Source organism: Passer domesticus, chromosome 3 (assembly GCF_036417665.1).
Source record: "Passer domesticus isolate bPasDom1 chromosome 3, bPasDom1.hap1, whole genome shotgun sequence".
Classification (NCBI taxonomy): Eukaryota; Metazoa; Chordata; class Aves; order Passeriformes; family Passeridae; genus Passer; species Passer domesticus.
The window spans coordinates 12913698-12935406 of record NC_087476.1 but is presented as its reverse complement, the minus strand read 5'-3'; the positions used below and the strand labels follow the sequence as shown (position 1 = coordinate 12935406).

General features: G+C 36.6%; 1 protein-coding gene across 2 annotated transcripts in view; it reads right to left on the bottom strand.

Annotated features, from left to right (window-relative positions):
- Positions 1 to 21709, bottom strand: part of NBAS (NBAS subunit of NRZ tethering complex) — a 160080-nt gene that overhangs the window by 110151 nt on the left and 28220 nt on the right. For both annotated transcript variants that reach the window (XM_064411911.1, XM_064411912.1), the window contains exons 19-27: positions 21416 to 21494; positions 20637 to 20738; positions 20217 to 20353; positions 5328 to 5411; positions 4751 to 4904; positions 3237 to 3422; positions 2017 to 2190; positions 921 to 1054; positions 128 to 190 (exon numbers count right to left, since the gene is read on the bottom strand). In XM_064411911.1, coding sequence (XP_064267981.1) covers positions 128 to 190; positions 921 to 1054; positions 2017 to 2190; positions 3237 to 3422; positions 4751 to 4904; positions 5328 to 5411; positions 20217 to 20353; positions 20637 to 20738; positions 21416 to 21494 — 1113 coding nt within the window. The remainder of the gene's footprint in view (positions 1 to 127; positions 191 to 920; positions 1055 to 2016; positions 2191 to 3236; positions 3423 to 4750; positions 4905 to 5327; positions 5412 to 20216; positions 20354 to 20636; positions 20739 to 21415; positions 21495 to 21709) is intronic.

Genomic DNA, 21709 nt, shown 5'->3' with positions numbered 1-21709 from the left:
GATAATCTTGTTGACAGCATTAAAAAACAAGATAAATATTTTTTCTGGTTTCTTATAATAAAGAGTTCTTCACTATGCCCAGTGATTCTGTAAGAATACACTTGTTTCTTTTAGCAAAATTAAATACCTAAGAATTTGTTCCAGTTCGTCTACTTCATTATGAAGAGTGCTGGTTTTATCTGTTTCAGGCCTGCAATGATATCACACAATTAAATATACACATACTCTTTACAATTTCCTCTTGTAATTCGTATTACATAGATATGAAGATAAGTAGTCTGACACACCTCTTGATTAAAATCAAATACATGTTTACATGCAAATATTAAAACTGTTGGGCTTCTTGCAGTAAAAACAGTTAAAATTTAGAGGGGCCCTCAGTCTCCCAAGAGCAAAAGTCTTCCTTCTTCCTTAAGACTTTTCTCAAGATCTCTCCTTCCTTCATGTAAAAGATACTGGAAGAATAGCTTGCACCTCACAGATCACAGGCTATCTCCTCTTCAAGCTTTCACTTTCTTGAGCATTACTTGTCTCTCAATAGGTTTTTCTATCTTCCCTCTCTCACAGGGACATATTGCTGCTTTTAAGTTAAGTGCAAGTGCACTTTTGTAACAAAACCAGTAAGACAGCACTAACATTTGTTCTCAATTCATCAGACTGTAAAAGTCCAAGAAACAATACAGAAGCCTTGGTCTAGGCTGTTACTTTAACTCTTGCTTTGCTGCATTAACTGGTAGAGTATGTACACAGCAGAAGTATATAGATATACACATTACAGTCATGGCAGCTCAGAGGTGAACCGAATATGCCAGTAACTCTGTCTGCCCTTTAGTAACTTAACAACCCTTTTTAAAGCATTAATCAACAACTATATTTAATATTTCTAAAATATTTACAAATAACTAGCTGAAAATGTTTACCCATATCCTCTTTGTGGAAGGCATTCCAAAATATCATAACAGAGAGAGAGCTGGTCATCTCGCTCACAGCTGTAAATACATTCCAATGCTGTGATCATAAGCTGGTCCTGATCAGGAATAATTTTTGGCTGACACTAACAAGAAAAGAAAGGAAACTAGGTATTATTTTTTGCTTCTAATTCAACAGTTAATTTTCTTTTGAATATAAAAATACGTGTACTCCAAGTAAATAAATTGTCTTCAAGTGCAATTAGAATGTCTCTTGCTAACAACCTGGTAAAGTCACAACCAGAAACTTAGCTTGGCTAGTTTTCTGCAGTGCAGACACTTGAAAGAAGAGTGGTATGCCATTACACCCCTTCTGGATTTGAGAAGCAGAAAGGGTACAGGACAGAGGAAGGCAACTGCTGCAAACATTTGTCAGACTTACTTAATATGTACAACAGTACCAACATACATAAAAGAGCTGTGGCTGTGCTTTGCTGGTTGATTTCTGTCCATACACTCAGAACATTCAGTAACATGCAAATATGTGTCTGTGTGCTCTGTAATAATTATTTAAGACAAAGCAGCAGCATGAAACACTCACACAGAAGACAACTTCAACCCTTACTCATTCAACTCTCACCTCAATTCTAATGGCCCCCACATTATTCTTTACATTTGCTGTGGAAGGCAGGAGAAGGGGAAGTAACTTGAAATCTACTCCTAGTAAAATTCCTCAAGAAAAAAAGTGAGATCATTAAACTTTTTCATATCCACTTTTATAAAGGAAATATGCCAGGAATTCACTTTAAACAGGTCACCAGGAAATTATTCAGAAGAAGAATCTATTCAATAATTTTTATTCTACTAGGCTAGAATCATTACTAGTTTTTATTAGTTTGATAGTCTCACCAAAGACAGTTTAGCTGCATTATAATTTATGGCAAAAAACTTTTTAATTAATGTTTTTTAAAACATAACAAATCTTGGGTCCAAGAAAATGGGAAAGATTAGAAGGATGATCTGACTTAGATGAACTATTTCTGAATTCATCTCTTCAGGACAAGAATTTCTAAAGAAACCAGTAGAATCAACAGAGCTCTTTACTTACATCAGGTTTTGAATTCTGAAATATCTTCAGAGGTAGAGTCAAGTCATCCTTTGCTAGTGTTACTAAGTATTCTTTAAAAAGGGCATTTGCAAGACCAGGGGACTGGTTTTCACAGCGGTGGAGAAAAGGGATCATCCACTGATAAACATTCTTCACATATTTTTCATCTGAGGACTGGAAAGCACCAAGAGTTACAGAGAGCAAATATAAGAACAGGTCCAAAACAAGCAAGAAAAGCAAAAAACAAATGGAACCTTTTTTGACCAATAGAACTGAAACAGTTATCTTCACCTATGACAAACAGATCACTACATCATGAAGCACTGAAACAACCTTTCTGCCACCCAAAGGCTTGGGGAAACTGAGCAGAACAGGAGGAAAGCCCATTACTTTAGGAAAGCCTGCCTTCCTCCTGCAGCTTCAGAATGAGTGAAAGACCATGCAAGCATGTCAGAGTAGCGCTGCTTTCAGTAATTTAGCAAGAATGCAAGATATAAAAACAAGCAATGAGTCAGGCTACATAAATGTGAAAACAAAAACAAAAAAAAGACCAACCCAACTTCCCCTCCCACAAAAAAAAACAAACAAACAAACAGTTATATTTAATTTCTGAGTATTTTCCTATTTTCCTCTGGTGCTTTTGTGTTTTTCAACTGAATTTCAGATGCCTGTTCCATCTCTAGCTGTTTTTCAACCCTTCCAAGAGGTCTTCTTCTATTCTGAAATTCCATGCTCAAGCTCAATACGGAGACAAAACCACACATCTGGTGCAGAGGCAAATATAAAAATTACTTGATATTATTTAAAGACACCAAAAGCATCCAAGGAACAAAATCCAAAGAACAAAAACGTTCCATGTTTCTGTATCTGCAGCATCATCAAGAGCTACAGTGAAGATCCTTAAAAAAAGGCCAATGAAAAGGCAGTTCACAGCTTTCCAAGTAAGATTTATTAGCATCAAATCCCCAGCCAGGGATAAAGTGGGTCTTTGAGAAAACTGAGCAAATTTAGCTTTTGTTGGAAAGAAAAAGAAATAAACCCTACCACAAAAAAAAAAAAAAAAAAAAACAAAAACCAAACAATAGTGAAAATGTAGAATTTTTACTGAATTAAAGATGGAGGTTCACCAGAAAAAGGAGTGTCTTTATATACATAGGATCCAGGGTAATATGAGTTACTTAATTTCAATATATACTTATTGATTTATTCAAAATACTTACATTCTTCATCAACAGTCTCAGCTTCTCAATGTCTTTCATCTCTAAAAGTTCCTTCAAAGTCAAAGTTCGATCACCATCAGTCTCATAAACCACTGTCTCAAGAGTGATCAGATTGTCACAAAGCACCTGCAGACCAGGAATGTTCCTCTCCATGCCAAGACGGACAAGGGACAGAGCACAGTCAACCTGAAAAATAATTTAAATAACACTGCCGTACAACTGTTCGCCAAACACCAACTTCAATCTGAGTCCTGTCTGTGCACCTATTTTATTCCCCTGTTGCTTAATAAGCAATATGAAGTTCCTAAAAGTTTTTGTGGACTGCATATTCCTAAATGGATTGCCCTTCTCAGCTTTACGAAGACCACATAAAATGTTTAATCTTAGGGGATGATATCATTATATGCTTTTAACCAAGATGCATTGTATAGATGCATGCAAATTAGAACATCGGTCCTTCTGGAGATCACACACAGCTCATCTCAGTATACTGAATATGAAGGATTGCTTTAAACTAAGACAATCAGGTAACTGACATGCAATATGATTTTTCTAGCTGACCATGATTTAGTCATTTTAATTGTTACATTTTAGATCACAAAAATCAATGACAGTCTTTCTCCAATGATTGAAACTACCTTTATATGAAAGGTTCTGTTTTGATTTCAAAGAACACAACATTGGCTGTAAATATTCAGCAAGGCAGACATAAGTCTTGAAGAGCAGAATGCAACTTAATTTATACGTTATATAATTTAATTGATCCTTGGAAGTTGCTTTCATTTCCCTTTCTACTGATTGGTTGTTAAGATCACAGGCAACTATGATTAAAAAGAGCCCTGGCGGAGTGCAGACTTGTGGAATAGAAGAAGTCAATAATCAGAACTAACCTTTTCATGCAGCTTAATTGGCTTGAGAAGCAATAAAATACCAGAGCACACGAGTGATGAACTCTGTTCTTGTGTGCAATAGAGCTTCAAACACTTTTAACATATAAAGAAAATCAACCAGAAATAAGCTCCATGGTAGTCCCACGGACACAAATTAAAACTGCCAGGAAGAAATCATGACAGTACCACTCACTGACATGACAGTAACACGTGGGACTGGCACCTATCAATATACACAACACAGCAGTGTGTGACAGGTCATAAAACACATTCCCAACATGCTGTGCACAACCTTCCCTCCCTTAGTTACAAACATTAAATGCAATGGTAAACACTTTTCATGGGTTACAAAAGAGCTACTGTCTGCTATGGTAAACCAAATTAAACAGAATCTAGTGCCTTCCTTATTTATTTCTATGGATTAATTATTTGGCTGAGTAAACTTTAGAGCAAGCCTAAGTACATTGCAGAAGAAAAAAAAAAGTACTTCAAAAGCCATAATGAAGTTGAGACAGAGTGTACATTACTGAGGGAAAAGTGTCCTATTAATATTCATTAAGACTGTTAAGGATTCTGTTGAAGAAGGCTGCTCAGCCACCATCATTTCCTCACTGCTATTCTCACCTGCATTGCATATTCTTCAATTTCCTGTGCTCTGCTCAAATACCAATCTGTGACGAGATCTACAGAAAGGTCAGTAGTCCTGTACTTCAGTAACTCCGGTTGTTTTTCATACAGAAACTGGCCTTCATCTTGCAAAGTTGGTTCAATAACCATCCTTTTAAAAAAAATAAGTATATGTTTAAGTATATATTTATTTACCTATATTTTTTTAACATCAGTCTTTTTCCTAAAACTTCTGAAAGAAAATTATACGATCAACCTACCACAGTGAGTGTTAGTTTTTGTCAGCAAAGGAACTACTAAAAGATTCTGAACAGGAGAGAGATCATGAAAGAGAGAATCCTCTGTACTGAACTAGCAAGAGATTTCAAACATGATCATATAAGAGAACGCTCTCTACTGAAGATCCAGATTTGCACAACCTCTGCTTTCCATTTGGCTCAGTCAGTGTCCCTAAGAAAGCTGAAAACACAAGTTAGTGTGTACAAAAACAGTAAGTGAGTCTTTCTGGGTCAATTCCCACATTTTAAGGATTAGTACATAAATTCTTTATATTTTTGCTTTTATATGTAGTTACCTGCATTCTTGTTTTTCACACCAGTCTTCTTCACGATGTTTCTGCTCATTCCAAGGAAGAATTTTCAATGTCCCCTTCTTGTAGCTGGTATGACAAAAAAGAGAAGCTTTACATAATTTTATGTCTTTTTAATTTGATATGGCACTCAATTAATGGAATACAAAGCATACAGTGAATTCATAATAAGCATGTCAGTCAATTACAGTATCAATTATTTAAGATTCATTACTTCCTACTGCAGCTTTATAAGTGTGGTTTTCCCTGCATGTTATCCATACAAACCCATATTCTACCTATACCATTAAAGAGCAAATAAAAAATATTGATATAATTTCTTACTGACCTTGCTATAAACAAAGGAAAAAACTCATTATATACTTTCAGAGTTTTTACCATTTCATACTAAGTATTGTGACTTCATATGCTGTCACAAGAGACTGAAATGAGTAAAAACCTATGATATTCACAACTTTAAAAAAAATAAAATCATTCAAATTTTAGCACAAATCTTCATACTGAAAATACAGAGTTTCTGACTACAAGAATGAAACAATGAAACACCTTCTAAATACTGAGATTGAAGGGAAAAAAAACCTCTTTAAGATGCAGGTTAAGAACATCATGGATAATTACTGGAATCATTAGTTATGGCTTGGTGTAGAAGACTATGCAGCATAAAACACTAGAAAACCATGTCAAGCTATGCAGAACGTAAACCAATGGGGAAGAGAAGAACTCTATAGGTTCTGGTACTTGTAGAAATAGGAAACAAACCATGTACAAAGTAGAGACATTAGAGATGCAGTATACTGAAACAATAAGCTATTTTAAATTTAATTCATTTTCTCCTGACCCTGAAAATAAACAGCAACAGCTATACTACACAGACAATCCCTTTTATAAACTAACAACTGACACAATCGTCTCATCCCTTAAAGGGCAGCACTGCAACTCAGTAGCTTAAAAATAAACAGAACTGCAACCAACAAATCAATTTCACAGTATAGGAAGAGTCGAAAAAATAAGCTAAAAATCAGTAACTCCATCTCATTCAGCAACAGCCATTAAACTCAGTGAACAAAGCAAGGCATGCCCATAAACTGCCCTGCCTCACACACATCTCACCCAGAACACTGGTCACTCTTTTCTTTCCCTCCTCTATGCATTAGCAAGCAATACCTTGTGTTTTAACACAGTCATTCCAACCCTCCAAATTATACATGCTGTAGTAAAATGGTAGAGACAGGTTTGCAGATTATAGAAGTCAAATAAATGAAGGGGTGAGGATGGAAAACTGCTAATTCCTGGGCCAGAGCAACGCCTGCTTTCAATTCAAATTCACCTGAACAAGATACTCTATGGCTGTCTTTATAATTTTGCACCATGCAGGAACATCATTAAAAAATAATTCACAAAGAAAACTCCAAACTAACATTTGTGGTATAAACAGGAATAAAGCCACTTTCTTATTTTGAAAGATTCACCATAAGCCCATACATTTTGTGGATACAGGGTGCTGTAGTTGTTTAAATCTTAAATAACACAATTTACCAATAATTTAATATTTAAAACTGACTTCATAAACTAAATCAGTACAGTCATATTTCAAATGTCACACCTGAGAATGTTATCATGGAAGGCCCAGTTTGTAGTGAAAAAATTCTCTTTATCAGCTGAGATGTCAAATACCAGAAAAGCTAAAGTGTGATTAATGTCTTCCAAAATATAAAATCAAGACGGTACAATCAGAACTTGATATTGCAATGATAATGCTCTCTTTTTTCTGTGTTTTATTTAACAGAAAAGAAAGCAGAACAAAATTTGTCTAAGACAATTTCACATCTTAGCAAATTTTTTCCCATTTGCAGTAGGCTTAAGAAAACATTTCAAGGGAATGCTGGTTGGTTGGTTGGTTATTTTGTTTGGGGAAGCAGGGGGTGTGAAGGCAGGGAAAAGACTAGGGGTAAAATTAAACAGAAGTGGAAAGTTATAGACACAGCTGTAAAAACATGGAAATTATAGAGGAAAATGCAGTTGCTCCTCACTGTATGGAATGAGTTCCCCCACACAATAAATGCCAAGAGGGTCTAAATGAAGACTGGAACAGAGTAGAGACACCATGGCCAGGCTCTGCTGAAATCCTTGCAGAGGACGGAATTCAGCAGTACTTTTTAGCTGGTAAATCACAGAGCAGCTAAAACCCAAAGGAGATAAAAAAGATGTCCTGCTGTTGAATCATCAACTGTGACAAAAACACTCTACTTGGACTGGTGCATGTTCCCATCCCAACATTGTACCAGATACTATACCAACATTCCCTGCCTCCAAGACACCTCCAACCCTCACTGAAGAGGTATTAAAGTATATACTTTTATACTAATTTCCTCACTTAAATGTAAAGAAATAGTATAAAAGCAAGGAATGGGGAGAAGTCAGGAAAGACTCCATTGTAACTGGTGGGATCAGCTGATGGGCTAAACCTGTCTTCTCCCCCACAGGGATGTCCATTGGGTAAGAACCATGTTCTGTGCACACTGAATGAGAATTCGAGCTAACTTTTGTTAGGGAGCAGAGCTTGCTATATTATGTAATACATATTGTTTTGAATAAGTTTTTGCAGTCAGATACTATCACTAACAATTCTTGAACCTTAACCTGCCACAATTTTATTAATAAAGAGTGTTATTCCATAAACTGTAACCCTGAGTCCTTCAAGGGGGCTGACAGCCACTGGCAGCAGGGAACTCACTTGAAAAAAGGTGTGCCCAGGAGTTTCTGTTTGGCACAGAACTGCCCTCCAACCTAGCATCACTCCATGAAGAGTCCCCATAATGGGACACTGGCACACTGGTCTAGCATGAGAGTCTCAGACTAATCAAACACGAAGGCTTGAGGAGACTTCCTGTTTTTATGTGACAGGGGGCTTGTTTGCTTTTTCAGTTGGTTGGTTGTGTTTGGGATTTTTTTTTATGCTGTTCTTTTGGGAGGAATTAGGAGGTTTTTTTTTAATATTAACACATTTTCTTAATTGGAAAAAAGGTGCTTTTATGTAGCAAACACAGATGAGGGTTTCATTTCAGAAGCCATTTCAAATCTCTGCAAAACTGTAGCAGAACTACTATGACAGAATAACATTAAGAGAAGATTTTCAGGTAACAACTCTAATTTCACATTATAGATAGCTTTTTCCTCCAACATTAGCTTACACAGTAATGTCTTAACTATTATTCTGTCCCCAAAATTTGTAATGCACTTTGTTAATATTATTGGATGTAGTCAAATCCTACAGGCCCATTTGAGATTATTTCTTTATTAGTAAAACAATAAAATAGCAATTGCTTTTTTATAAACTACAGGGGCAGGAAGTTATTCAGCTGTTGGCGAGGTCCAGCTGGCAATGGAAGCTCTAAAAGCAGCTGAGGGCCTGAGCAGTTTCAGAGGCTGATGAATCAGAAAGTGAACATGCACTAGATCCTGCTGTTCCCTTAGTCCCATTCCTTCCCACAGCTCCACGAAGAACATCCCAAAGAGTACCAAGGAACCTGTAAAACAAGGTCTGATCCTCTCTGTCAGTTTCTCTCACTCACCTCGGCTGAGTGTCCACCCTGGAAGGCATTTAAAAGACATGGAGGTGTGGCACTTAAAGACATGGTTCAGAGGTGAACTTGGCAGTGTTAGGTTTTAAGCTGGACTTGATCTTAAGTCTTGACATAAACTATTCCATTTTTCTACTAGAGAGAACACAAACTGTGCCCCTACCCCTCTCTTTCAAAATCTGGCTTTTGCAAGAGTCTCTGATGCCTTTACCTGGTAGTAGAGCAATTACTTACACAATAAGTAAATAATTACAGCAAGACCCCTTAAGAAAATTGCAACACATATGAGTTACTGTATTTACTCTGAAAGCAAAGTCTTGTTCCCAGTAGTCACCTGCACTTTCATGACTCTCTTCAGTAAGAGCTTCCCACCTAAATAAATCTTCCTGTCTAATCTCAGAAGCCCAGAAGAAAATTTGGGGAAGTTTTCTTTGGTTTAGCTGTTCTTCCAGTGGTGGCTTTGGTTGTTATTCAGAGAAAGAAGTCATGCAAAATAGTAAGGAAAGAGGTGCACACGCATTTAATGGATATTTAAACTTCAACATTTTCCTCTTTAGACTAAAAAATTATTTTAAAATAAAATTACTACAAATAAACAAATACAGATGTTTAGAATGCAAATTCAAAACCACACCTGCATGAATGAGATCTGAATGACACAGAACCAGGACATCTCAAAATGCACACACACAACCCTAATGCTAGAATCCCTCCACATGAGATTAGAAAGGAAAAAAAAAAAACCCCAAAACAAAAAAGTTAAAAAGTTAAAGAAAACTCTAGTGACCCAAGCCTGTCCACTGCCAAACACCACACTGAACACATTCTTCATCATTTTGCTGTCACATCCAGCATACTTGCCATAGATGTGGTGAAATATAGTTCCAAATAAGTAATTTCTTTACAGCTTCAGTAGCACAAAAGGCTTACAATTAAATTTGGCAAAACTTGCATATTTTTAACTGCGTTATGTAACAATAAAAATTACGTTTCTACCTCCATTTATTCATAACATAGTTGAGTTACTTTACTCACTCTGATATACAAGTATTACAGACTAAAAAGTTTAATTTTTATGTAAGTCTTACTCGCCCCAGCCTAAAGTCAACAGTTCTTAGCAAATGCTTCTTTTTGCAGACATGCAATTACCCCATATCCCTAGCATTTTCAGAAAATAATTTGCATTTCCCTTTTCCCAGCTAAAAATTTATACTTTCTTCCCTATCCCTTTCTTCCCCTTCTCTATAACACAAAAGCCACTTGGGTTTGCCCTTAAATTCCAACTGTTTCAAATATTTTTATAAACAGACTTTAAAATAGAATCCTTTCCAAATAGCAGAAGTCATGAACTACATACAGACTACATTAAAAATAACTTTTCTAACATCCCAAGTTTATAGTGTCAACTGAAGCTGAAGGTTTACTGCTTAAAAAAAGTAATAGCTAAGAAAGATCTCACTCAATTCAAGTTCCCAGGCTTTGCCCTCTCTGAAAGTTCTTTTCCTTCCCCCTTTCCCTGAAACTCCCAAATCCATTAAGGGACAAAGCAATGTGCAACTCTCTCTCTGGCTGCTTTCTCAAAAGAGTGTAATAAAAATAAAGGTGAAAAGTACAGAGACAAGCAATAGTTATGACTAGAGGCAAGAAGTGGATGATGTCCTTTTTCTAAATGCCAGCGCAGATTGAAGAATCCTACAGGAAAGAAACAATATGCCAAGACTGATACCATGTTGTACATGTTATCATTTCATTTAAATAAGAAATGATATTTCACTGTACTTACTTGCTACAATACTGTAAATAATGATGAGACTGGGCCTCATTTGCAATAAACAGCAGATACTGTTTTACACAATATGTAGCTAAGCTGTTAACTACCTGCTGCATGGCATAGAAGACAAACCATCCTGTACTTGGGTTCAAAAATGGAAAGAATTCCTGGAATAAAGTCTCATCAAAGTTTACTACATCTAGAAAATATCTAGTCGAGGATATTTGAGCCATATATTACAGATGTATGTTATTTCTCATTTGAGAAACTTCAGCTTGCAGTGTGCTTGCCTGTACCTATTTTCCTCTCCTGAAAACTGTTGGCCATTTGCCTTCTGGCCAAATCTACCAGGACCAATATCATGTGTCAGCACAAGGTTTTGCAGGAGTGAACCCCACAGTTGTCCAGCCACCTCAATTCCAGAAGTGCTAAAAGCATACTTCAGAAGTCTTTCATCAAAGCTTATTAACAGACCTCTCCATGAAACACTACAGAGGAGAAGATTTTTCATTTCATGGGAAAGAATCATCATGCAGTGCAGTCTTGACTACAAAATGTCTACCTCTATCTTTTTTCCCTTCTCACAGCAGAAAAAGTTAAATATTTTAAGTCAGGCATATGGATGAGCCATGGAAAATACTTTTTAAAGTATTTTCTGCTCTGGCTCCATTTGCCTTTTTAAAAGTATTGAGGTTCACCACTGGAATAAGTTGAGAGGGGAATTTTAGATTTTTAAATTCTCACCAAGAATCAAGCAGCATTCAGAAACTATATTCTCTAAATGCTTAAAGAAAACACCACCAATAAAGATACAGCTGCAAGATATTTAGATTTTTCATCCTAGTATAAATCAGCATTTATGCAAAGTCACTTTTAACAGGTAAGTTTCTTGGTCAGCTCAGAACACACACACACACAAAAAACCCCTCGCAGAACCCACAGCACTCAGAGCTGACTCCTAACTCCATTCACCTCTTCTTAACAATATTAAAAAATTATGTAACTTCCTCTTGCCCCCTACATGATTGTCCTTACTATCTTTCCTCATTCTGAAGAGCTAATAAAAACTCTTCCTATACAAGGACTGGAATAAACCAGTCTTGACACAAAGGATGAGACATCCCTGTACCTAAGCCTTCTATAAAGGCAAAGATTAGAATGCTGTATTTATCTCAACATTTATCACAAGGTTTGTTCTTAACTGATACTTATGCTTTAGCACAGACTAATTTTTTTCCCCTTGGATTTCTATTCTCAGTAATTTCAATGACTCATGCAGAAACAGAGAGCAACAAAACACTGGAAAAGTAGTTGTTAAAATGGCAGCAAGTCAGTTGAAAAAGACTTCAGGTGTCAAAATACCACTGCAGTCTGAAAATTCAAAAACATGCATACAGATGAGACAAAGAGGTACAGACATGAACACATATCTGAAGAGAGGCAGAACTCACATTTTTCTACAATGCTTGGTTTACAACACCTGTACATCAAATCCAGCTGAATGGGGGCACATCAGAACCTCCACACACGCCCTGCACACCAGACAGAGATCTAGCAGGGCTGAAGTGTGAATTCAGCATGCACAGACAGCCTGCTGTATATCCACTGAACACTGGATCCAGAGCTCATTCTCCTTGTGCTACACAACTCTGCAGGTTTGTTCTTGTAACTGAAACCCCACAGAGGTCAGAGACACGTGCAGGTTAAACCTCCATTCCTATACACCTGGAATTCCACACATGGCTGCTGACAGATCACTGCAGTCACTCATGCAGGTGGCTTTCTTTCCCAACTAACAAAACTATCAGCTGTGTCATGCTGTAACTGTATGCAAATATTAGCATGGCTGGGAAGTATTTTTTATTTTTCCTAAGCCACTGCTTCTCCTCCACCTTTTAACCTTCTCTCTTTTCAATAGTAGATTGAATATGATTGGAATCCAGTAAAGTGACTGATTATGGTGGTATTCAACTCTGTTTCCTCAAAAAGAGCTGACTTTTCCCATACTGCTCTTTTCACTCTATTGTTTACATTGGCTTGGCAATTCTTCCCATTCTTTTCTTTGACAAAAGAAGTCCATGCTATTGTAGTTTCTGTATCATACCAACTGCATTTATTGAAACCTGCAGATTATTTTCTCTCCAAGGACAGGCTTTCAAAAGAGGAAGGTCTAACTCAGTTTTAAGGTCACATTGCAATTCACTCCATTACCAATACCAACTGTGTGGGTTTGCATTTTTTTTTCCCCTTTTAAGCATTTCATACAACAGGACTGCCTCTAGGACTCTTCAAGTTGAAAATTCAGAATACATTTTCTTTTCTTTTTTTCCCTTGTAAACTCATCCACATAGAATGTGAAGTGCAATTTGCCCCAACACATTTATGAAACACTATCTTTTTGGTGAAAGACATTGATGTTTTTAGAGGTAGGTTTGGGGCATTTTGGAAGTAGATCAATCTTTGCTGTCTTTTTTAATCATGTCTCCCTGTGTAAGAAAATAGTTAGAAACACTCATTTATTCCTCATTTGGAAGCCTGTGTGTTACATACATAAAATACCTAAAATATTCTTTTTTAACTTAATTTAGAAACTAGTTTGTCCAAAGTCTGTATCTTCTCAGATAGCAATGGAGAAATCAACGCCACTTTCTGTTGCTCTGCAATTCTTATGTCTCTAAAACAGTTTGTTATGCCACAATTATTCCATAGTTGAGGATGAAATAAAATGGAAATATCTGGATGATGCATACCAGATATACAGTCTCAAACAGCTGTGACATGTATTGCATTGTTCATATTGCATGAAAACATTCTTCTCTTTCATTATAGTATTTGAACAATGAATTAGTAAATGCAACTACAGAACTGATTATATGTAGTTTTAGGTTTCCAACTGCTCAATATACTAGGGGATACAGAAGTGGTGGGCAGAGAGAGCAGTGCTTCATTTTCCAGAAATATCCATAGGCTGTGACAAATTGATCAAGACTGAAGTGCAGCTGCTGCCTAAAACATCCTGCATTTTGGGAAAGCTGATCTGCATAAACCAGTGGAAAAGGTATCCCACAGCTTTTGGCTGCCACAGTTAGCTAACCTCCAGAATCCCTTGCATGCACACTGCAGTGACAGGTCTTCTGAAGCAGCTCTGCCACCAGAGGAGAGAGTTATGACTGATTTCATATCAACAAATCAAGCTATGTTTTAATGATGTGGTTAACCTCTAACAAGATTTGGGGAGAAGGAAACTTTCTTCTCTCCTAAGCAACCTAGAATGAATAACCTAAACATCAGAAAAGTCAGCTAACACCACACAAGTACAGTTCAGAAGCTCACTGCAGGTTTTTTTTCATGTATACAATTAAAATTGTGAGGCAATAGCCCATTTTGGTTTTGTGAAAGCTATTTTAAAGACAAAGATGAACTCCGAGTAAGATCAAAGCCGTCTGCCACCAAATCATGAAAATACTACTTCAGAAATGTACATTTATAAAGCATAATGAATGTTTCTGAGAGAAATTTTATTCTAAACTCTGTAAAAGAGCAATGAACAGACAAGACAATGGCAGCAGTATACCTCATTAGAAGATTGGACAAGGCAAGCCAAACTCCAGATTGGGACTATGCAGGCAAAAGACACACATGGTAGGTGAAGTCAGGACAAGTCCAGCATTAACTAGCCAGAAATACAAAGGAAATCCTGTCGATGTTCTGTGGATAAACAGCACAGCCACAGTTCAACTCAAAAGCTACAGAAACTTAAGTGAAGGCTGCTCCTGGCCTGTCTGAAGCCTTCTCCATGCTGGACACACTCAGGTCCCTCAGCTAAATGACAGCTCAGCTCCAGCACAGCAGGTTCTGCACAACTTCCCTCCTTCCTCCCTGACAGTTCATGTTCTCCACATGAGAAGCCTGAAGCTCCCTCATGGCTTCAAGTTCTCATTCTCTTCTTCAAAAACTCCTCACAATCAACAACTATGGTACTTTTGCCAGTCTGCAGCAGCCTCCTGGCTATAAATGAGCTATTCATGTTGTTATCACAGATTGGCACAAAAGCAGCTTGCAGAAGAGCCTCTCTTCCTTCAAACCACTGATTTTTACATGGACAAGAACCTTCCCTACACCTACCAGAAGTCAATCCAGACAAAAGTATGATTGTCATCATGACAAGTTAATCTTTCTCTCAAAACTTATTTTTTCTACTTCATAGTAGAAGGTAAGATCTGCTGGTTTTTTCCTACCAAATATATCCTTGAAATTAACTACATTTCTTCCTCTGAACTGTTTTTTTTCTTCCTGTTAGTGCAAAGATAAAAGACACGCATATTAAACACAGGCCCTTATTATTTTCACTGTAGCACTATACAAATGAATTCAAGCAAATTCAAAAAGGGAACTGACTATGAGATTAATTCTTTTAACATGAACACCGCTGAATTACACTAAAAACAAAGGTAGTTTAGCTTCACAAGAAAAAAAATAATATGAAAAAGAGGTGACTATATATTAGACAGTTCCACAGACGTTCCACTATCAAACCTATTTATATGCACATATAAGGAAGGGAAGAGATGAAGCTCTAAGAGCTTTATTGAAACTGCAGTGCCACAGGCAATAACTAAAAACCTAGTTCAGGAGAAGATATCATTATGGAAAAGCAAAGTTAACTGCTTCTGAACTCTTAGTAGTACTCACTCATTCATGGATGAAAGTCAACTACATGGAAATTTTGAGGTTTTAAAACCTTCACTAAGTTTTTAGGAGATACTTCCACATTCCCATCCCAGCTCATCAGGCAAATGGAGTTCATCCAGAACTCTCGAGTAAAAATTCACTTTATGTCACAACCCAACACCACTATTTGAGAAACTTAAGAAGCCAAAACACAGAAACATATAAAAAGTTGCTATCTTAGGGGGAAGATTTTTACTATAGCATAATATGCAATATAGCAGACTTATGGCTGCTGAGGGAAACATACATTTGAAGTTCCAGACTTCTGTGAGTTGAAAATGTGAGCAGTAATGCTACAATACAGCAGTTAAGCCAAGTACAAAGAATAAGAAACTTTAAAAAATGGAAAAATACTCTGGTTATGTATTTATAATGGCAGTAAAACACTGTTTTCCTAGATCACATTTGAAAACCTCAGGGCAACAGTCTTAACTATAGATTAAGAACAGTAGCTATAGCTATTAAAACAGAGATTAAAAAGAGCCATCAGCTGCTTTGAGCACCTAAACTTTTACCACCTTCATTCTAGTTGTCCTAACAGATGTAGTCTGTGCATCTGATGGATCTTTTAGAAGGAGCATGAATCCCAATAAGAGACAGCAGAGACACAGGAGCCATCAACATAAAAGAAGCTGAGAAATAATATGAAAAGAAGTAGGAAAACATTACAATCCAAATTCTGCAAAAACACATTACGTAGTAATGTCCGCCTATCACAATACAGATTTGAAGCCAATACCATTTACAGCCACCAATGTGTCTTAGTATTTCAGATTCCTTCTCAACTAGGGAGTTGCTGAGCTTACTTAAATCACAGACTTGCAGGAGTCTTATGAATACATAAATTCCCTGCTTAGACACAGAACTCCTGAACTGTTCTGAGTAACCCCAAAAGAACCTAAGCTATAAAATATGTGCCAAAAATGAGAAACAAAAGGATATCTACCATTTGAGACTTTTTACAAGAAGATACAGGAAAAAAATGTATATATTTCCTAATAATTTGTCACAAAAGCGAAAAAAAATCTCCTTTTTTTCTCCACTTGTTATGCCAGCTCTTCCTTGACTGACAAGACCTCAAATTTTTGTGACACTGCCCTTTAAATGCCATCCTAACGTAAATCACATGTTCAAGTACAACAAAAACACCTGCTTTATGCCTACAGAAAGCTCTAACCAAAGGAGCCTTTCTTTCAGGAGATACTTAGAATTTACCATTGGCAGCTGAACTGGAGGACGCAGATGAACAGCTGTAACAGAAGCATTACAAAAACATTTCTTAGAGGTTAGGAAGTTCTTCATATATAGCACTTGAATGTATATTCATGTTGGTGGGGGTGCACAGCAAGCAGCTGTTTCAGTGCTCTTACCCTGGCTGTAGCTGGGGATGCCTGTTTACCCACTTCACCTGCTCCATGCACCAACAAGGCAGCACCTACTACACAATCTCATGTGTTGCTTCTGCCAGATTGCCCAAGAGATGGAAGAACTAAGTGAGCATCGAGCAATGTAGTGAACTGCCACAGGGATGAGTGTCATCTCACAGAGCTCCAGCTGGGAATCAACTTGTTTGAAGTGTGCAATGTACACAGATACAATATGGTAAATTCAAAACAGAACTTCATCCTACACAGACACACAGAGCCATATATGAAGGCGTAGAAGACACCTCCACCAAAATAGTTTCTGATCAGCAGGGGGTCTGAGCTGCAGGAAACTGAGAAAGAAAGGCATCAACAAGGCATGAAAAAGGTGCTGTTTAAGCAGGGCCACTGGATCAGGCTGCACTCTTGAACAGGCAATGCCATCATCTGATCTGTGTCAGTGGTCTCATCACATGCACCAAATACCCTACTGAAATCTGCTGGTGCAGATATTGCAATCAAAAATTTTTAGAAAAAAAAACAAGGATCTAAAAGAAATCACTAGAGAGCAGCCTTTTTTGCAACTGAAAGGAAAAAACCTCACTTCCTGAAGGATACACCCTATTTCCCAACTGCAACAGTGTGAAATTTCAAAAGGAAAACCAGACAGTCCTTTCCTGATTCAGAATCTATTTGCCTAAAGTCAAAGTTCATCAACAGAGATTGATTCACTCCTTGTCCTCAGACCCCTGAAATTACAAGCTACAGAAGGTAAAGAGACTATGTGGTAATGCTGCAACATTTTTTCTACCAATTAAAACACTGGGTTTATATTTTTACAAAATTTTTCTTTTCTTCAGAAGCATATTAGTTACAGTAACTACTTACAACTTTTTAATGTTCTGTGGGAATTAATAAATTGTATCATAATCTTGCTCAATCAGTTAATTTACAGAAACATACTCTCTTCTAATACAAAGAAAACGAGACAGCACACTTACTGAAATGACATTTCATAACAATGACAATCTATTCTACAGAATGTCAGTAATTTTACCATACTAACAAACTCCCTAAAAAACAACCAGCAGAGCTACAAGGACAATAAAGTCACAAAAAAATGAGTAAGAACTTCAATTCTCTTTGATTCACATGAAACAAGAATTGCCAGAAGTCTCCTTAAAAGAGTAAGAAAATTTTACTTTATACAACTTAAATCTTTCATCAGTATATTAATCTCATTAATAGATATTGTCATCAGTACATATTTAATTACATTACTAAAATATTGATTTAGGGAGTATATTTAGCATTATGTGAACAACCAGTTTTGCAACAGAGAGACAGTTTTAGAAAAAGGTTGTATCAAATATTCAGTGTATTTTTGGTTTTATAAGGATATGGTATTTGTGTCAATCTCATCCTCATTTTGTAGTTATCCAAAGACAAAAACTTCAAAAGACACACAGTATTGTCTGTTCTGCAATGTGGGGGATAAAAAGGGCAGATCTGTACGTACCTGATCCTAGCACTGTAAAGTTCTGTCCGCTATGACAAGAAAGATTCAAAATATACTTTCTTTTTTCAGTAGCAGACAAAACTAAGTTCTTACCCCATAACTCCACATCTTTATTACTAGATCACTAGAGTGAAATGTTTTATTTTAGCTGTCATCTTGTCTCTTGGCACATAAGTCAGTTTTGTAAACAAACCAAAGTAAAAAAAAAAAAAAACCCAAAAAAACAAAACCAAGAACAAATAGCCCTTCAGAAACACAAGGACCCCATTTATGACCAACAATGGATCATAACCATATTTAATATGACCATTCTTCCCTATGTTTCACATTCTAAACCTTAAAAAAGAGAAAAATTGGAATATGTTTTACCAATTTTATAAACACTTCAATAATTTCTCTTCATGGTCCTAACTTTTACCTTAAAGAAAAGAATAAAACAAGTGTTTTAATACCTTAACTAAATCACTAAATGTGTTGCTAATACTACCAACGAATAAAAAGGGAACCATTAGCTATCATGAAATAAAGACTGTTCTTTCTCTTCAGGGACAACAAAACTGGTAAGTATTTTCAATTAGGAAAAGTTTCAGGGGAATAACTTGATGAATTGAAAAACCCTATTGTAAAAGGAGAATTGCCCAAATGGGACTGGCAAAACCTTGAAGTGAAAAGCTTAACTATAATTATGGAAGACTACAAAAAAAATTATATTAGTTCCTGCAAAAACTTCCCCTCTTAAGTAAGCTTCAAAGTCCTATTATAAAATACCAAATAATGAAATCTGTCCATCTTTTTGAGGACTGAACAATATGCTTCATGACTGAAGTGTTGAAAAGAAACACTCTAAAAGCAAAAAATTCTTCTAATTAATATACAGAACTTAATTATGATGTTCAAGGAAGACTGTCTTCTTGTTTAAGCAACCCCTTGTGTGAGGACACGAGGTTTGACTCTATTTTCATCAGAAGGCTGATTTATTATGTTATGTATTATATTAAAATACTACATTAAAACTATACTAAAAGAACAGACAGAGAAAGATCAGAAGGCTACAAAGACAAGAATAGAATAGGAATGAATAACAAAATCTTGTGACTGCTCCCAGCCTTGGCACAGGTGGCTGTGATTGGTCACTAATTGAAAACAGTCCACATGGACCAATGGAAGATTCACCTGTGGCACTCCACAGCAGCAGACAGTTATTGTTTACATTTCTTTCCTGAGGCTCTCCGCTCCTCAGGACAGGAAAAATCCTAGCAGGGGATTTTTCACTAAAATATCATGGCTACACTGTCTTAGAAAAATTTAGATGAAATTTACAGCAAAATAACCTTTTATCCTGAAATGAAATAGTAAGAAAATTGTATTTAAAGCTTTTCGTAATTCTACCTTACCAAGTTGAGCAAGAATCAGTACCAAGAAGATTAATGATTCTGAAGTGTCTGACTGCTTAAGTGTTAAATTACTTCACAAAACAAATCCAGAAAAATGTATTTGGTTCCAGGGACCTAAACATTTGTATTATTCATTTCCTAACACTGGCTGTTACCACAAACCAGTTAAAGACCTGCACTACACCTGTGAAAAACTGGGCAGTTTCAGGTCGGAAAAGTCCGTGTTCCCTCTTAGGTATGTAACAGAGCAAAGAACCTCTAAGATCCCTACTTTCCTCTTAATGACCAAAAGGATGGCACAGTGTAAAGCAGAAAGTGGCACAAAGTGTGTGTGCCACAAATGGCACAAAGTAAAGCAGAAAGTGATGACTGGTAAAGTCAAACCCGCACAGACAAAACTGCTCTTTTGATTCCAGACAATAACCAATAGCAGACTGCCATACATGGAAACTAATTTATGTATTAAGCTAAAAACCTTCTCTCTCTGAGTTAGTATCTATTGATGGACCCTTACCAAGCTTCAGGTAACAGCAAAGCATACTCGTGTGGTGAAGTAGTCTCTGGGAAATTGGAGAGAATCGCCTGTCTGTGTGGAAGTAAAGCTGATCCATGGAAAGTGAACAAAATTTCCAGGGCTCTGACATTGCTTTCCTGAAGAACAGAACAGTAAGTTGCAGAGCTTAAGACTGATTTAGACTGAAAATGAGCAAGAAAGTTTAGGTCATAAAACAAACAGTTCCTTTTTAAATTTTCTTTAGCAACAAAAAAAACAAGGTCAGGGTCACAGCATTTATTTATTTAATATCAAACAAAGACACCACCTCTTAAATTTCCATTGAGATTCAACCCAGTTCAAAGGGAGAAGGAAAAAGCACTTGAGTGCAAAGAGCAATATCAAAACAACATTGGATTCTAGCAACATAAATATTAATACCCGAGCATAAGTTCTTGCTGAAAGTACAATATTCTGATTTCTGAACTTCTTAAAGAATTCTCCATCATAATGCTCAGTTGCATGAGGCCCTCCAAGGATTTCCTTAAAAAAAAAAAACAATAAAAGACTGCTTTTTATACACAGAAGACTTACAAAAGCATCAAAAAGTCCACACATCTTTTTATCCTGGGATGAGTAAGCATGAGATATATGCTGAAAAGTATGCTGGGTTTTTTGTTTCAGTATGGAAAAAACAGATGCATTTTTGGTTGATAAGCTAAGACAATTTTCTGCCTTATTTTAATCAAGGTTTAGACATAATTAATTACAGGGATATGGTAAAATGGGAGTGTGTGCATTGCCAACTGCAAACTTAAAAACTTAGTAAAACAGTTTGACATTCCAAAAACTTTCACTTTTGTAAGCTCATGGAAGAAAAAGGTTTGTTAGAGAACCTGCACAGAACTTGTCAATTTGACTGACAGGGATATCACAGTAATCCTGGCTGAACTCTACATCCCATGCAGTTGCATAACTCAATTCCCTGCAGACACAGGATGTTCAAAGCAGGCTTTTGCCCAACTGCACCTCTCAAGATTAGAAACCATCCTTTTGAGACAGTGAAGCAGAAGAAACAGTCACTTGAACGCCTTACTTCTCTCCAGATAGACTGTAGCCTTTCAACAAGGCCATAAACATTAATACCACAATAAATAATAAAAAAGGGTAAGATGATGTGATGCAGAAGTTGTGGGAATACCTGTGGTACAAGAACTCACCTCATAGGTCTCAAGGCGATCAAGGTAAGTTAACAGCTTCAGCCTGCTGCGACAGAGCTCCTTCTGTTCCAGGGTCAGCCTGTGTTCAGAACAGGAATTTTCACATTTACCATTAATATTTTATGTCACGTGCATATGAAGACAAAGGTTACACATTGTAATGACTTTGTGCACTGGGATATATCAAGAAATTAAGTAAACCAATTTTGATAAAATATAATGCCAATTAAAAAAAAACACTTTTCTAGTAGGAATTATATATGTAAGTAATTATGTTCTTGCAGCTGTGTAGTT